Below are 15,295 nucleotides of genomic sequence, written 5' to 3'. Positions count from 1 at the left end.
AGAAAACAGCGTAAGCAGATGCACAATCACCTCCGGCAAAACATGTGTCCAGCCCATCAGAACCGGAGCCTGGCCAATGGGCCCAGCCACCCCCGGCTGGACCCGGAGGAAATCCAGATGGCAGATGTGAGTGGTGTTCCCAGGACCCCTCTGAGCCCTCGCTGTATAGTCATCCTTCCCGTGCCCCTAAAGGATGAGCCAGGGCAGCGGCCAGCCAGCCCCTCCCATGCTCAGCCTTGCTTGCTAGCCTCACCAGGATGACTGGCCTCTCTTTGCCCACTTTAAGGAAAGGAGGTGGAGGGCAATTTGCAGGGGCCATCGCTGCCCCAACACCAAGTCACTTGATCCCCCACCCACCAACCTGGAGCTTAGTGCCTCCCTTCCCCATTCCCACCAGAAAGGAGGGCCAACTCCATCACCCGTCACTAACTCCTGCTCAATTCTCTGTTCCAGTACATCTCCAAGAACGTGCCAGCCACAGACCACGTCATCCGCAGGGAAACTGAGACCACCTTTTCCGGGAGCCACTCCTGTTCTCCGTCTCACCACTGCTCCACAGCCACGCCCACTTCCAGCCACAGGTGGGCACCACCAAGGTCCCCATTCAGACGTGCACCCATGGAGAGCAAGGACACATGCATCACACGCCTGCCTGGGGACACACACAGAAATCCCCAGCCAGGCTCTGCAGTGCGGGTCCCTCTGAGTGGGAGGATTGAGGTGTGGTCCTCCAAATCAGAGCGCACTGGCAAGCATTTATCCAGATGCTCAGGGGACTGGATTCGCTTTTCCATCTAAACCAGCCCCCAGAGGAACAATGACATCACTGCACTCCCACCTAATGGTCAGTTTTGTTTGAGCCCCATTAGCACCATCTTCTCTGGCAGAAAGTGCCAACTCACGGAACCACCCAAAGCTTTGTAATGCCCTGTCCTGGATCTGCCCACAGGAATTAGTCCACCCTAGCTTCCTTTTCTCCAGAGCTGGGGAGGCCTGTCCACAGAAACACAAAGACTCACACAGCTCAGAAATAACATGGTTGGCCCCTTTCTTCCCTGGGAACCAGCGAGCCCTAGGCAGGCTCCCATGTACTAGCCCCTGGGGCCGGGCTCCTGAGATAGATGGCTAAGGACGGTGGGAGTGGGAGAGCCACAGCTGGGTGGTGAGACGTGGGGGTGCAGGGAGGAAAGGAAGAGGCGTGTGCATGCTGCGGTTCACCCACCCACAGGACCCAGCCCTCCTTCTCCTTATGTTGGGGTTGGGCATTGGTGATACCACACATCAGCCCAGAGTGGAGAAGGGCAGTGAGCTGAGGGAGGCTGAGATGGGATGAAGAACCAGGGAGGGAGTGGGCCTAGGACCACACCTGCGATGCAGCCCCGCCCCTTCTGGACCCTCCACCTCACCCTCTCCTGGCTTTTTCAGGCATGAGAGCCACACATGGAGCCTGGAACGTTCTGAAAGCCTAACCTCCGACTCCCGGTCAGGCATCATGCTGTCATCAGTGGGCACCAGCAAGTGCAACAGCCCAGCATGCGTAGAGGCCCGAGCACGGCGGGCGGCAGCCTACAGCCTGGAGGAGCAGCGCAGGACCACCATGCCACCTTACCACGACTCCATAGACTCCCTGCGCGACTCTCCACACAGCGAGAGGTCAGTTCCCACCCCACGACCTGTGCCCTACCTTGGCCAGAGAGCTGGCCCCACTCACCCAGAGAGGACCCTTCCTCAGAGACACCGCATTTTGTAGGTGCACAAACAAGCGCTGTAAGAGGTCTGCTCAGGGTCTTCACCATGTTAATGACAGACTGAGTCTACGGCTGGGCCAGTGGACCCCGGTGTGCAGTGACCATCTGATTTAAGTGTCCTGCCAGGACACTTTACAGAGTAGAAGAGGGGCTGAAACATCAGGAACAAAGAGGGGCTGTCCCGAACAAACCAGGACATGGGGCTGCCTCATCCTGCTGTTGCCTAGGGGCCCCATGTCCCGGCAGGAACAGACTGGAGGGTGGGAGGAGAGTTGTCTGTGAGGAAACGGACCAGTGCAGGATGGCCATGAGCCAGGAATGACTGCGGGCCCCGGCAGCATCAACAAGGGCCCGTGGGTCAAGACGCCATTGGGTTCCCGAGCAATTGGTGCAGTGAGGACCAGGCAACTCCCCCCTGACCGGACCCCAAGCCGGAAGTCACAAGGGCCAGGCCCCTTCCTTGCTCAGCCTTCAAGTGGCCTTTGGCAAGTGGGTTTGGTGGGAGAGCAGAGTACCAGGAGTTCCAGGCCAGAGTGGAGAGAGAAGAACGGATGATCTACTCTCAACTCAGCCTACTCCGTGCTGTCCCCGGGCTGCGCAGGCCTGCCGGGGGGTCCACCTGGTTCTTGCTTCCGGGGAGCTCCTGGCCATGGGCACAAACCACTGAAGCACACAGCTGCCTATATGGAAAGTGCTAAGCGTAGGACACCCAACCAAGGCAGAGAAACCCAGTAGACTACAGGCTCTGGGAAGCAGCCAGGTTTTCCAAGACCAACCTTTCCAAACCCAGTTCCACCACCTGTGTGATTTGGAGAGGGTCGATCACCTCTGTGCCTTTGTTTCCTCAGCTGTAGAACAGGGAGAACATTGCCTGTCACCATGGCTCTGGTGACGGCCACCAGAGATCACCTGCACAAAGCTCTTTGCCTTCTAGCCGGCGTGGAGCTGGTGCTTACTAGGTGTAGCCGTTGTTTTCAGTAGAAAAAGGGCTCACTCGTGGTTGGGAGGTAGAGAGGTGGGGGAAGCACACGGGAAACATCTTGAGCTGCTCTAGCAGAGGCACTTCAGACCATGGTGGTGAGTGAGATGCCTGGAGCAGAGTGAGCTGTGGGGAGAGGAGCTGGGTCTGAACCGGCAGGCTGGGGCCAGATGGATGGCTGATGGCCCTGGGCTTCTGTGTGGGGAGGCGGGAGGCTTGGGTGGGTAAAAAGAGCTGTGACTTTAAAGAGTTGATCTGGGGGCTGGATAGAGTGAAGGGGGAGAGACCCTGCAGTGGTGGGGTGGGGTGGGGGGAATGACCAGAGTAAACTACTAGGCCCAGGATGGGGTGGCGTAGGGCAGAAGGTGGCTCCAGGACAGGGAGAATGGGTACAAGTTGGTGGTTAATTGGATGTGCATGTGATAGAGGAAAGAGAGGCGGGTCAGGTAATTCAGAAAGAGAGTAATGGGGACTCTGCAGAGCAGTGAGGTGCCGCCTCTACAGTTTGGAAGAGAGGCATGGAGGTGGGTGGTCCCTGTACTGAAGCGGACAAATGTTGAGCAAGAGGCTGATGGATTTCAGCAAGGGCAGGTGTGGAGAAAAAAAAGGGACAGGTGCCTGGGACCCAGACTGGGAGATATTAGTTAGCAAGGGACAACTTTTGGAGGTGGTCTTTAGCCCTGAGCAGGGACACATCGGTGAGTGGTATCTTGGTAACTGTCAGCGCTGGGCTGAGGATCTTATCTGAGGTGTTAGCAGTCACTTCCCTGAGGCAGCTTTTAGCTTCAATATGAGAAAAAAATATTTCACCCTGGCTGGTGTAGCTCAATGGATTGAGCGTGGGCTGCAAACCAAAGGGTTGCAGGTTCAATTCCCAGTGAGGGCACATGCCTGGGTTGCGGGCCAGGTCCCCAGGCGGGGGCTCGAGAGAGGCAACCACACATTGATATTTCTCTCCCTTTCTTCCTCCTTCCCTTCCCCTCTCTCTCAAAATTAAATAAATACAATTTTAAAAAAAGAAAAAAATATTTCCCCTACTGACGCCATCAGCCATGGGATGGATTGTTCCAGCAGAAACAGTGGGTTCGAGTCACAGGGGAGGCTAAATGGCATCTAATGAATTCTGGAATTGGGCAGTGTGAATCCTGGTTCGTGCCTACCCCCTATTCAAATCCCACAACTACTCCCCTGGCTGTGTGAACCTTTAGTGACTTAAATTTCTGGGTCTTAGTCTCCTCTCATGCCATATAGGATAACATAGGATCTTATAGAATTAGTGTATTACATGAGATAGTACATGTCAAATGCTCCACCTGAGCCTGATGGAGGGTAACCATTTCAGGAATACCGGTGACTGGGCATCCGCACAGCAAAGGATCATTTTCGGAGGTTTATCGAGGGTCAGGCAGGCATTGGGCTATAACATCCCACTGATACATTTATGGACTCGTGGTTTATGCCCGCTTAACAGATAAGGAAACTGAGGCTCGGAAAGGTTAAGGAACTTGCTTAAAGTCACTGAGGATTACCACCATAGCTCTTGCAGGTGTGCGTGATCTCTGTTCGCCCAGGCCTCCAGCCCCCGCCCACAGCTCTACCTCTCTCGCAGGTACGTGTCGGCCCTGACCACACCCGCGCGCCTCTCTCCAGTGGACTTCCACTACTCGCTGGCCACGCAGGTGCCGACTTTCGAGATCACGTCCCCCAACTCTGCGCACGCCGTGTCGCTGCCGCCGGCTGCGCCTATCAGCTACCGCCTGGCGGAGCAGCAGCCGCTCCTGCGGCACCCTGCGCCCCCCGGCCCCGAGCCCGGGGCCGACATGCAGCGCAGCTACGACAGCTACTACTACCCCGCGGTGGGGCCGGGGCCGCGGCGCGGCGCCTGCGCTCTGGGCGGCAGCCTGGGCAGCCTGCCCGCCAGCCCCTTCCGCATCCCAGAGGACGACGAGTACGAGACCACGCAGGAGTGCGCGCCCCCGCCACCGCCGCCGCGCGCTCGCGGTGCGTCCCGCAGGACGTCGGCGGGGCCCCGGCGCTGGCGCCGCTCGCGCCTCAACGGGCTGGCGGCGCAGCGCGCACGCGCAGCGCGGGACTCGCTGTCTCTGAGCAGCGGTTCCGGAGGCGGCTCGGCCTCAGCGTCGGACGACGACGAGGACGACGCGGACGGGGCGCTGGCAGCGGAGAGCACGCCTTTCCTCGGCCTGCGCGCGGCGCACGAGGCGCTGCGCTCGGACTCGCCGCCGCTGTGCGGGGCGGCGGACAGCAGGACTTACTACTCCCTGGAAAGCCACAGCACCCAGGCCAGCAGCAGACACAGCCGCGGGCCGCCCGCGCGGGCCAAGCAGGACTCGGCGCCCCTCTAGGGCCCGCCCTCCCCCTCCCCCGTCTTTAAGGAGAAGGGAGACCACCGACTGGAGAAAGGAGGAGAAAAAGAAATAAAAATATTTTTATTTTCTATAAAAGGAAAAAGGTATAACAAAATGTTTTATTTTCATTTTAGCAAAAATTGTCTTATAATACTAGCTAACGGCAAAGACGTTTTTATAGGGAAACTATTTATATGTAACATCCTGATTTACAGCTTCGGAAAAAAAAAAGAAACAACAAAAAAAAAGAGAGATGGGCCAATTTTTTGACTCTTTAATAGAAACCTATATTGTGGTGCCTTTTGCTGTACGCTAATCTGGAGCTCCTGGAGAAAAGTCTGGGTTGCGGGGTGGGGGTGGGGGGAATGTAGGATCCCAAGCTGGTGGGGGTGAGAGCAAAGGGGCAGGGAAGAGGCTGCGGGGTTGGGCGGGGCGAGGTGCGGGGCAGTGATGGATTGGCCCTTTGCCCCCTTGCAAGATCTCGAGTCCTGGGTCCCCCAAGGAAAGGCTAGGGATCCTAGGCTTAGAGCTAGAGTTGGGTCATGTCACGTCCAGAGGGAGACTAAGGCCCAGCGACAGCAACCTGAATGGGGAGGGGGCCTCCCCACTCCTCACAGCTGCTAAGGGAGGGGGCACTGAGAACCACCAGGTCTTCCCAACAGTCCCCGCCCCAGGGAGGGGGCAGCTCTGCCAGGGCCCCAATGTTCGAGGCTCCTCCTCCCCCGTGGCCTCCAGGACGCCCTCGTCCTCTGCAGCACCTTCGTTTACAGGTCGTCTTTTCTATTTTACGCCTGCATGTCCTTTGCATTTCAGATTCTTTAGATTGGATGCATGGTCACGCTGGGACCGAGAAGAGCCACTGGACAGTCTATTTGATTCCCCTTTTAGCAATAAAGTAACACCATTTCCTTCTCAGTCCAACTCCCGGCCTCCAACCCACCTATGACTTCCACTCCCTCTCCAGCCCCGTCCTCCCCACCCTCCCCAAAACTGGGTCCACTGCTAATTTGTCAAAAGGTAATTGTTTAAAAGATATCCCAAACAAATGGGAACCCTGTCCTGAATTGTCCAAACACCTGACTGTTGACACTTGAACATTTTTATATTATAAATAAAATCAGAAATAACTCATGTTTGACTGTGTGTGCCTAGCCCCCAGGAGGAGGGCAGACAGAGCATGAAGACCTGGGGTGGAGATGGATGGATGTTGGGGTGGAGGTTGGACAGGACCAGGGTAATCCCTGGGAGGAAGAGACACTCCCTCCAATCTCCCTGGCTCCAGTTCCCAGGATAGGCTCCAACCCTCCTCCCTCCTCCAAGAACATTCACAAGGTATCCCCTCTGGCTGCTGGGGATCCTGGCCAAGGGGCTGACGCAAATTAGTCTGCTTCAAGCTCAGCCTCAGAACCCTGGCCCAGTTCCTGCCCTGGAGCTGCAGGAGCTGACTGAGGCAACTATTTCCGGGCCTAAGTAGGTGAGGAGGGAAGGCTTGTGGGGTTGGCACTGGGGCAGCTGAGGCAAGATGACCCTTGGGGCCTCAGGCCTGTCACAGGCAATGTCTGGACATGCAAGGTGGATAATAGGTACCCTCAGCTGCCAGGAAGACCACAGCTACTGCAGCTTTTAAGCCCACAGGGTGTTACACTTTTCCCAACTCTAGACCCCTCAGAGCTCGGGCTTGTCTGAACCCGCAGTCCCTGATGAAGAACACATGATTTCAGGCATGGAGAAGGCAGAGGGAGATCCAGGGTTAAGAAGCCTTCACCCTCATTGATTAATTTATTAAACCAGTGCCCAGCACCAGGAGCCATTAAGTTCCAGCCCAACATGAGGAAGTCTACCCAAATCGCTCAGGTGTTTGACTTGCAGATGTGTGTACTCGAATACCCCCAGGGTGTGTTTGGTCAGTTTTGAGACCTACGGGTGGGAGGGACAGAGAGACTTAGGATTGAAAGGACTTAGGTATCAACAGGGCCTGAGTTCAAATTCCACCTCCACCCCTCACTAGCTGTGTGATTTCTCTAGTCTGCAGTTTCCTCGACTGAAGTGGTGATGCTAATACCTACTTCAAAGGGTTGTTGTGGAAGTTTTATATAGAAAGCACCCAGTGTAGCTTCTGGCACATGATACAGGCATACCTGGAAGGTGTGGCAGGCTCAGTCCAGACCACCGCAGTAAAGCGAGTCTTGCAATAAAGCAAGTCATAAACATTTTGCTGCCGGAAGGTCTTGGCTTCAATTTCGAAAACACGCAACATCTGTGAACCACAATAAAGCAACGTGAAATGAGGTGTGCCTGTAGGCGCCTGTTGCTAGTGCATTGATAATGGTCATGAGGACATCCTGTGTCCTGCGTTCTGAAATCACACAGAACGGCAGACACTGGATGGAAGGGAGGTTATGGAGAAAAATAAAAACGTCATTGTGTTTATTGCGGGTCACTGGAAGAAAAAGCGCATTACAAAGAAACAAATGAAAATAATGAACAAAATGCTACATAAACCTGCAGATCCATCTGATAACCCCCATCTGATATTTTCATCCAGACTCCTCTACTGGCTCTGAGTTTGCTGTTGGTTTTTAAATTTTCTAAAAGCCAGTAATTCCTCTCTATGACCCCAAGTAACTAGGAATGACCTTTTGATGAACCCCCTGACCTTTTCATGACCCCAAGTAATTAGCAGTGAACTCTTGGTGAACCCATTGACCTCTCCATGACCCCGCTTAGTGTCCTCATTTAACCTTTCTGAGAGGGAGTTTCTGTTACTTTCTAAACTTTAGTCAGAAACCACCTCTATGAACTCCAATGAACCCGTTGACCTCTGTGTGACCCCAACTAATTAAGAATGAACTCTCGGTGAACCCATTGACCTTTTCATGACCCCGAGTAATTAAGAATGAACTCTTGGTGAACCCATTGACTTCATGATTGTGCTCAGCGTCCTCAGTTGCCCCTTCTGAGGGCCTAGTTGCTGTTACCTTCCAAACTTTCCATCAGAAACCACCTCCAAGACTCCAATGAACCCACCAACCCCTAAATAACTGGTAAACATGTTGGCCTTCACATGGCCCCATTTGGTGCCTTCATTATCTGCTCTGGATTCGAGGACACGTGCTGGGCGTCTAAGGCAGAACCTTGACTCTCTTCTCATTGTTGCAGCCACTCATTCGTTTCACCGGTGTGAAAGGGACTTGGGAGCAGGTGTGGCCGGAGAGGCCCTTCTCTTCTCCACCTCTCAAATCGCTGCACTGGGGCATCTTTAGCACAGCCTGTCAGGAAGCCGTGTATTCTGGTTAAACGACTTCCTTACTACCACTCTGTCCCCAGGAGCACTTAGGACATTCCTGTGACTTCCTGTGTCAGTCTTCTTCCCCACTCCTCCAATTCTTTCTTCTCTCTGCCAGGTCATTTTTGGCTTGACTCCCCAGCCCTCCCAGAGTCCCAAATGGTGATGGTGACTACCTGTCCTCCTCCACTCTAGACTGTGAGCCCCGTGTGGACAGGCAGCTGGTCGACCCTTTTCTCCCCACAGCATCCCCAGCGCCCAGCCCCTCGTGCAGCAGTGTCAACCTTCATTGAATGAGAGGGTGAATTCTCAGCTGTCATCAAGGAGCCGGCCCCCTGGAATCCCTGAGCTGCAGCCACTTCCCAGGACCAATAGGTGGCGCAACCACTTACAGCATCTCACCTGGGGTCCTCCAGCCCCTGGGTTTGGACAGTCCTGGAAAATGGGCATTACTGTGGGGGCAGAGGTTGTGGGGTGAACATAATGGTCCATTAGAATGCAGGAAAAAAATATTAGAACTTTGATTTAGATTTATTTTCATCTCATCTTTTTTAAATTTCTATTTTTGTGTATGTTTTATAATGTACATAATATTTTAGTACAGTAGTATATGTATATAATTTACAATAAATAATGATACAATTCAGAAAGCGAACTAAAATTTGTTTTTACTGATGGGAGGCACAACTGTCTGCAGCGGCCAGGGCTCGCTCCTCTGCTTCCACGCACCCGCCCTTAGGAGATGGGCAATGGGAAGCTGACTCCAAAACTCAAATGGCCTTTGAGACAGCATGGAGAAAGCACAGACCGTTCTTTCTGTTGCCACACGGCTCCTTCAGTTTCACTTCAATGACCTTTTAATTCCCCTCAGCAAAATGAAGGGGCCAGGTGGTTTGAATATAAAATACACTTCAATTGATCCAAGTTGAATAATCTGGATTTACATCACTACATCTGTCCATAGGCTCGCACGTACCCTTCATCAAACGTGAGCAGGCTTGTAAGTACTGAGACCTTAGTCGCAAGGTCGACATATTAACTAAATATGTTACCAGTGAGGTCACCTTGCTGGCCAAACTACAGTAATCTGTTTAAAAAATAGAAAGGATTCACTCATCACAGCTGCATTGAGGGTGCCTCCACCCCCACCACTTGTCTGAGGAATGCAGGGTTCAAAGGATGCTAGTCTGTGATCACCGTGTGGCAAATTTCTCTTTCTTCCCAGACATGTCCTTAGCTAGCATTTCAAAGTCACTAGAAGAATGAAAGAAATATTGACCTAAAAAATAAGCAGCAACTTGTCATTTCACCTTTCCCCAAGACCAAGGCTTAAGGGCTTCCATAACCTTCCCCAACCAAACATCTTTGGGTTTACGGACAAGTGGCTATGTGCAAGGCAGAGTGTCTTTTATTCCTGTAACAGTAGATCTGAACAAGAGGCCACCTCTGGGGCTCAGAGACCTGGCAGCACCAACATAAAGACCAAAAATTAAACAGAGCCACAGTCCCATCCCACTCACACCATGATGCTTGTGGGACAGATGGGGTGGCACACACACGCACCGTCTATTTATTCCAAAACATCAACTGTAAGGGCAGTCAGTGTAAGTCACAGGTCAGCCGGAAGAGGGAAAAAATGGAGAGGTCAGCACTATCTCCACCTTCCCTCCCAGAGTGCCAAGGCCACCAGGGGGCCAGGTAGCAGCCCCGAGAGGCTTTTCCTTCATCCTATTTCATCCTCTAACTGATATCACAGCTCCAAAACCACATTTAAAGGGGGTTCATATGTATATAATTCCTGTATATATATACATTTCTGTTTGTATAAAAGAAAGCAGTAGTGGTCTCAGTGGATGGAAGGTGAGGTGGACGCACACATGGGCAGAGACAGCCTGGCATGGAGGGTCCTGGGTTATTGCAATGTGAGACAGGGAGAATGGGGTGTGACTCCAGAGGTTGCTGAGTGGAGGGATAGCGGATAGTGCTGGTGGTCTGCAGACCTGCTGCTGGTCGATTCAGAGGAAGGAGGAGGAGAAAGGGCGGGAGTCCAAGTTGAGACCTGGAGTCAAGACCTGCCCTCGGAAACACGGGAGATGAGGGAAGGACTCGTAAGAAGATGAGGGCCCGGGAAGTCCACTGTCCTCTTCGCTTCACCAGTGAGTTGGTATCTAGAGCATGCACACAGCCGGCCACACAATGAGGCTCCATGGTGGAGAGGGGTTCGAGGGCCAGCGAGAGGGTCCGAGGTCCAGAGAAGCCCCAGGATGCAAAATCAATGCCACGAAGGGCATCTCCATCTCCTTGGCCCACGGGGTTCTCCGCACCCCTCTGGCTGCCAGTCAACTGCATGGAGCTGGTCCGAGCGGCCTCTGGCTGGAATTGTGCTCTCTGACCCCTCCAGGGCATTTGCCTGCCTCTGGGGCCTGCCCATCCATGACGACTAAGTATCAGTTCCACTGGTATCCTTCGTGGCTTTGCTGCCAGTCACAGTTCCATGGCCCTGGCTGAGGGCAGGGCTTGAGTGCGTCTTTCGGAGGGAAGGATCGTCCCCTTCCAGGGTGGCCAGCCGGGCCTCAATCCGCTCCAGGTCATCTGAGCCCACTTTGATTTTCATAGCCAGGAGGTGGATATAGGTCTCATAACGGCTTTTCTGGGAAAAGAGAAGAGAAAGGCCAGAAACAAAGTCAAAAGACAACAAAATGTGAAAAACTATTTGTATCTTAGATGACAAAAGACTAATTTCCTTAAGATTCAGAGAACTCTCACAAATCAACAAAAAGGAGAAAAACAACCCAATAAAAAAAATAGGCAAGTACAGGCAACAAAAATAAAAATAAATGGGATTACATCAAAAATTTAAACTTTTGCCCTGGCTGGGGTGGCTCAGTGGGTTGAGCACCAGCCTGCAAACCAAAGCGTCGCCAGTTCCATTCCCGGTCCAGGGCACATGCCTGGGTTGTGGGCCAGGTCCCTAGTTGGGGGCAATTGATGTATCTCTCATAGATGTTTCTCTCCCTCTCTTTCTCCCTCCCTTCCCCTCTCTCTAGAAATAAATACATAAAATCTTTAAAGGAAAAAGAAACAACACCACCAGAAAATACCAAGTGTTGGTGAGGACATGGAGAAAGTAGAACCCTCGTGCACTGCTGATGGGAAAATAAAGTGGTTTCTAGCCACTGTGGACAACAGTATGGCTATTTCTCAAAAAGCAGAGAATAACACTGCCATATGATCCTGCAATACCACTTGTGGGCATATATTCCCCAAAATTGAAAGCAGGGTTTCAGAGAAATATTTGCATACCCATGTTCATAGCAGCATTATGCACAATAGCCAAAAGGCGGTAGCAACCCAAACGTCCAGCAGATGAATGGATAAACACAATGTGGTATGTACATACAATGGAATATTACTCAGCCTTGAAAAGGAAGGAAATCCTCACATGTGCTACAACATGAATAAACCTCGAGGACATGACACTAAGTGATGTCACAAAAACTCAAGTCCTGTGTGATTCTACTTATCTGAGGTACCTAGAGTCATCAAATTCATAGAGACAGAAGGTGGAATTGTGGTTGCCGGGGGCTGGGGCTGGGATGGGGGCAGGGGCAGGTTGACAAGAGGTTTAACAGGTGCAGAGTTTCAGTTTGGGAAGACGAAAAAGTCCTGGAGGTTGGTTGCACCACGGTGTGAATAGACAACATTACTGGACCACACACTTTGAAATGATTAAGATGGTAAATTTTATGCTATGTATATTTTATCACAATTAAAATTTTTTAATCTAAATTAAAATAGCAATAAGACACCACTTGTTAAACCTATCAGATTGGCTAAGATTAAAACATTCAATAATGTCCAATGTTGGTGAGGGCATAAAGAGAGAGGTAAATTCACAGGCTGTTAAATGGCTTGTGACTTAGTAAACACATAGGAGGGAGGTTGGACAGTGTCTGAGGGCCTTGACCCTGAGCTTCAGGCCCTCACCACAGTTGAGGAAGCCTGGGGTCCTGGAAAAAGTAGGGGTGAAGGGTCAGGAAACTCTTTTCTTGCCCAGCTCAGGCACATGAAAAGAAAGACCCTTCATTGCTGGGCTTCACCTCCCCACCACCACCTCCCAGCCTCCCACCCTGCACCCCCATCAAGCCAGGCAGACGTGAGAAAGGGCAGTGCAGCTGCAGTCTACCGATCTATGGCCTGGGTGAGGAGCCTGGCTCCTGAACTTCTGAACTGTGCACCTCAGGCAAGTGATCTGACCTCTCCAAGCCTCAGTTTCCCTGTCTGTAAAATGGGAACTCATCTCACAGAGCTCATATGAGGATTAAACCCATAATGCAAGGCAAGTGGTAAGAATCGCACCTGGCAACTCACAAGAGGTCAGTCCCCTGCGGCGTTTGCCATCACCGTTTTAGGTTGCAGACAGAGTGGATCTGAGAAGATTTCCAAAAGCTACCAAGCTTCGTCCTTTTTCAAAAGACAAGGATCTAGCCTGGGAACTCCCCCCTCTCCCCTACACCTCAACAGAAAATCAGTGTGGAAATCTAGAGACTGCTGACTTCCTGCTCCGGGGGGTGTTGGAGCTCAGTCTCTGCCTCCCTGTCTGTCTGTCCACTCCCACGTGCAGGGCTGTCCAAAGGGCAGTCCAAAATGGACAAGTGGTTCCTGCCCTACTCCCCCAAGTCAACCCCCACCCTTCACCCAACAAAGGTGCCACTCGGACAGCCGCATCTGCGAAGCGTCGTGAGGCAATATCAGGGCAGTGGGCAGAGAGAGACAAGACGGAAAGAAGGGAGAGCTCAGGAGGAGAGGTTAAGTTTTCTGCTTAAGAAACATGTGAAAGAGGAAAATGAGACAAAGCGGGGAAAGTCGCGTGGACGGAGCTTGAAAGTCCTGCAGCGTGGTTGGGAAAGTTTCCTGAGAAGCCGGGCCGGTGGGGAAGTGGAGGCAAGGAGGGGCTTAGAGAAATTTGGGAGGGGTGATGAGCGGAGAGGGGGCATCTGGTGGAGCCCGGCTGGTGGTCTTCGAGAGACACAAGTGAGGGAACCATTGTGTGATTAACAAATGACAGCTGGACTGTGCAGACTGGCCCACAGGAGGCCATGCGTGGTCCAAGATTGCCTCTGGGGAGCCCCCAAAGTGGGGAGCCCCCAAACTAGGAGCTCCTGGCTAAAGAATGATGCTGGTGGTGGGAAGTGAAGGAGGGGAACCTGGCCTCCTGTGGCCCCAGCCCTGTCCTTCACAGTCTGTCCCCCAGAGGTCCCACCTCAAACGTGAGATAGTGTTCCTTCAGCCGGCTCTCCTCCGCCTCCTTGGATCTGTGGCCCCTCTCCAGTGGGTGACACGTGTGCTCAGCCAGTTCCGCGGTCACCTGCCTCAACTTATTCTCGTGAGAACGCAGCTGCTCCTCCTGCAAAGACAGGTTGTGGGCTGTGAGGTCCACTCTCAGGATGTCATAGGAGTGCATTGTCCTGTCCTGCCAGGACCGGCGTCACCACAGGGAAACTGAGGCCTGGCCAGGGCCATCAATACATGGGGTAGGGCCAGACTCCAGACTGGAAGGAGTGCTCCACCTTCCTCCTTCCTCCTGCTCTCGGTGGCATCAGCTCTCCTAAACACCTCCCAGCAGGCTTGGGAGATGAGGGACCCTCAGCTTGTATGTGCACGTGGACACTCCCCGACACAGACACACAAGCACCTAGACACACCCGCGGCTCACATGGACTCGCATGGCCTGATCTCGGCTACCGCTGGCTCCATACAGTGCACACATTCTCTTACACTCATGCCAGACACATGTGACGGCCACAGACGCAGGAGGACAACGAAAGACAGGCAGAGACACTGGCACACACACAAGGGCCTGCACACTCCCACCCACCCGGTACGGGTGCATGTGTGTGCATGTGCGTGAACACGTGTGGTGTGGATGTGTGTGCACCAAGCGGGCGTGTGTAGGGTCTCTGGGCACAAGCAGCAGCCCAGGGAGCTCAGTGGAGAGACCCAGGACACGGGCCCGGGGGGGAAAAGGGCCTGCCGCGGGCAAAGGCAGGAAGAAGCTTGCCCTGCCCTCTTCCTCTCCAGTAGTGGTCCTCCATTTATCCTCCCCCCCCAAACAAAAACACCTAAAAAATTGGAGTATGGATGAATTGGAGCTTTTTTAAGATTACAAATAAAACATTGAAGGGTAGATGACTGGACGAAGGGCCAGCTGAGTCTCCCTACCCCTAGCTCCCTTTGACACACGGATTTTCTCGCATTCATGCCCAAACATACATGATGCCCGCAGACCCACAATCACACCCACAAGGTACACCGTCACTGGCATAGAAGCACACCCATGCCACCCACCACAGCACAGCCAGGCCGGTGCTGTGCGTGGCCTCCGTCTTCCCATCTGTAAATGGGGGTGAGGCGCAGTGGGGGTGGACAGAATATCTGCCCCTTCGCCTTGTCTCGGAGCCCAGGGCACTGCGCAGGAGCTGAGGGGAGGGCAGTTGGATGAGGGGGCCCAGCGTGGGGGTGGCAGTCTGGGGAGATGGTGTTACCCTAGGAGCGCATACCTGGCAAAGGCGAGTGGTGCAGGAGGGCAGCAGGGGCCGGCAGAACTTCTTCATGGAGCTGACAGCAGCCGGGAAGGCTGGGGCCGAGAAGATGGCGGCCACCAGGTTGATCCTCAGGATCCAGGACAGCATCTCTTCTTTGCTCCTGGGGACGGATGGGAGGGGAAAGGGCACCAGTTTCTCAAAATAGAAGTCTGTCTTCCTGACCCAACACCCAGCACCCAGCGCTAGCCTGGCACACAGAGAGCACAAATACCTCTGTGTTTGTGGGCAAAGGGGTGAGGGAGGAAGGTGGGGTGAGGGCTGGCTGGGCCTGGTCATATCTGTATAAGGAACTCCCTTCTGTCCCAGCTCTC

General features: G+C 53.3%; 2 protein-coding genes across 4 annotated transcripts in view; one reads left to right on the top strand and one right to left on the bottom strand.

The window, feature by feature from the left end:
• Nucleotides 1-6,224, top strand: part of NRG2 (neuregulin 2) — a 247,842-nt gene extending 241,618 nt beyond the window's left edge. For all 3 annotated transcript variants that reach the window (XM_053913461.1, XM_053913460.1, XM_053913459.1), the window contains 4 exons: nucleotides 3-126; nucleotides 454-581; nucleotides 1,426-1,653; nucleotides 4,337-6,224. In XM_053913461.1, coding sequence (XP_053769436.1) covers nucleotides 3-126; nucleotides 454-581; nucleotides 1,426-1,653; nucleotides 4,337-5,090 — 1,234 coding nt within the window. In that variant the 3' untranslated portion in view covers nucleotides 5,091-6,224. The remainder of the gene's footprint in view (nucleotides 1-2; nucleotides 127-453; nucleotides 582-1,425; nucleotides 1,654-4,336) is intronic.
• Nucleotides 6,225-9,000: 2,776 nt separating this feature from the next.
• The window catches only part of PSD2 (pleckstrin and Sec7 domain containing 2), a 42,041-nt gene continuing 35,746 nt past the window's right edge, over nucleotides 9,001-15,295 (bottom strand). The window contains exons 13-15 of the mRNA XM_024575235.4: nucleotides 14,940-15,084; nucleotides 13,643-13,786; nucleotides 9,001-11,029 (exon numbers count right to left, since the gene is read on the bottom strand). Of these exons, the coding sequence (XP_024431003.2) occupies nucleotides 10,820-11,029; nucleotides 13,643-13,786; nucleotides 14,940-15,084 (499 nt within the window). The 3' untranslated portion in view covers nucleotides 9,001-10,819. The remainder of the gene's footprint in view (nucleotides 11,030-13,642; nucleotides 13,787-14,939; nucleotides 15,085-15,295) is intronic.

Source organism: Desmodus rotundus, chromosome 10, assembly GCF_022682495.2.
Source record: "Desmodus rotundus isolate HL8 chromosome 10, HLdesRot8A.1, whole genome shotgun sequence".
In the NCBI taxonomy this organism is placed as follows: domain Eukaryota; kingdom Metazoa; phylum Chordata; class Mammalia; order Chiroptera; family Phyllostomidae; genus Desmodus; species Desmodus rotundus.
This window is presented reverse-complemented; position numbering and strand designations above follow the sequence as displayed.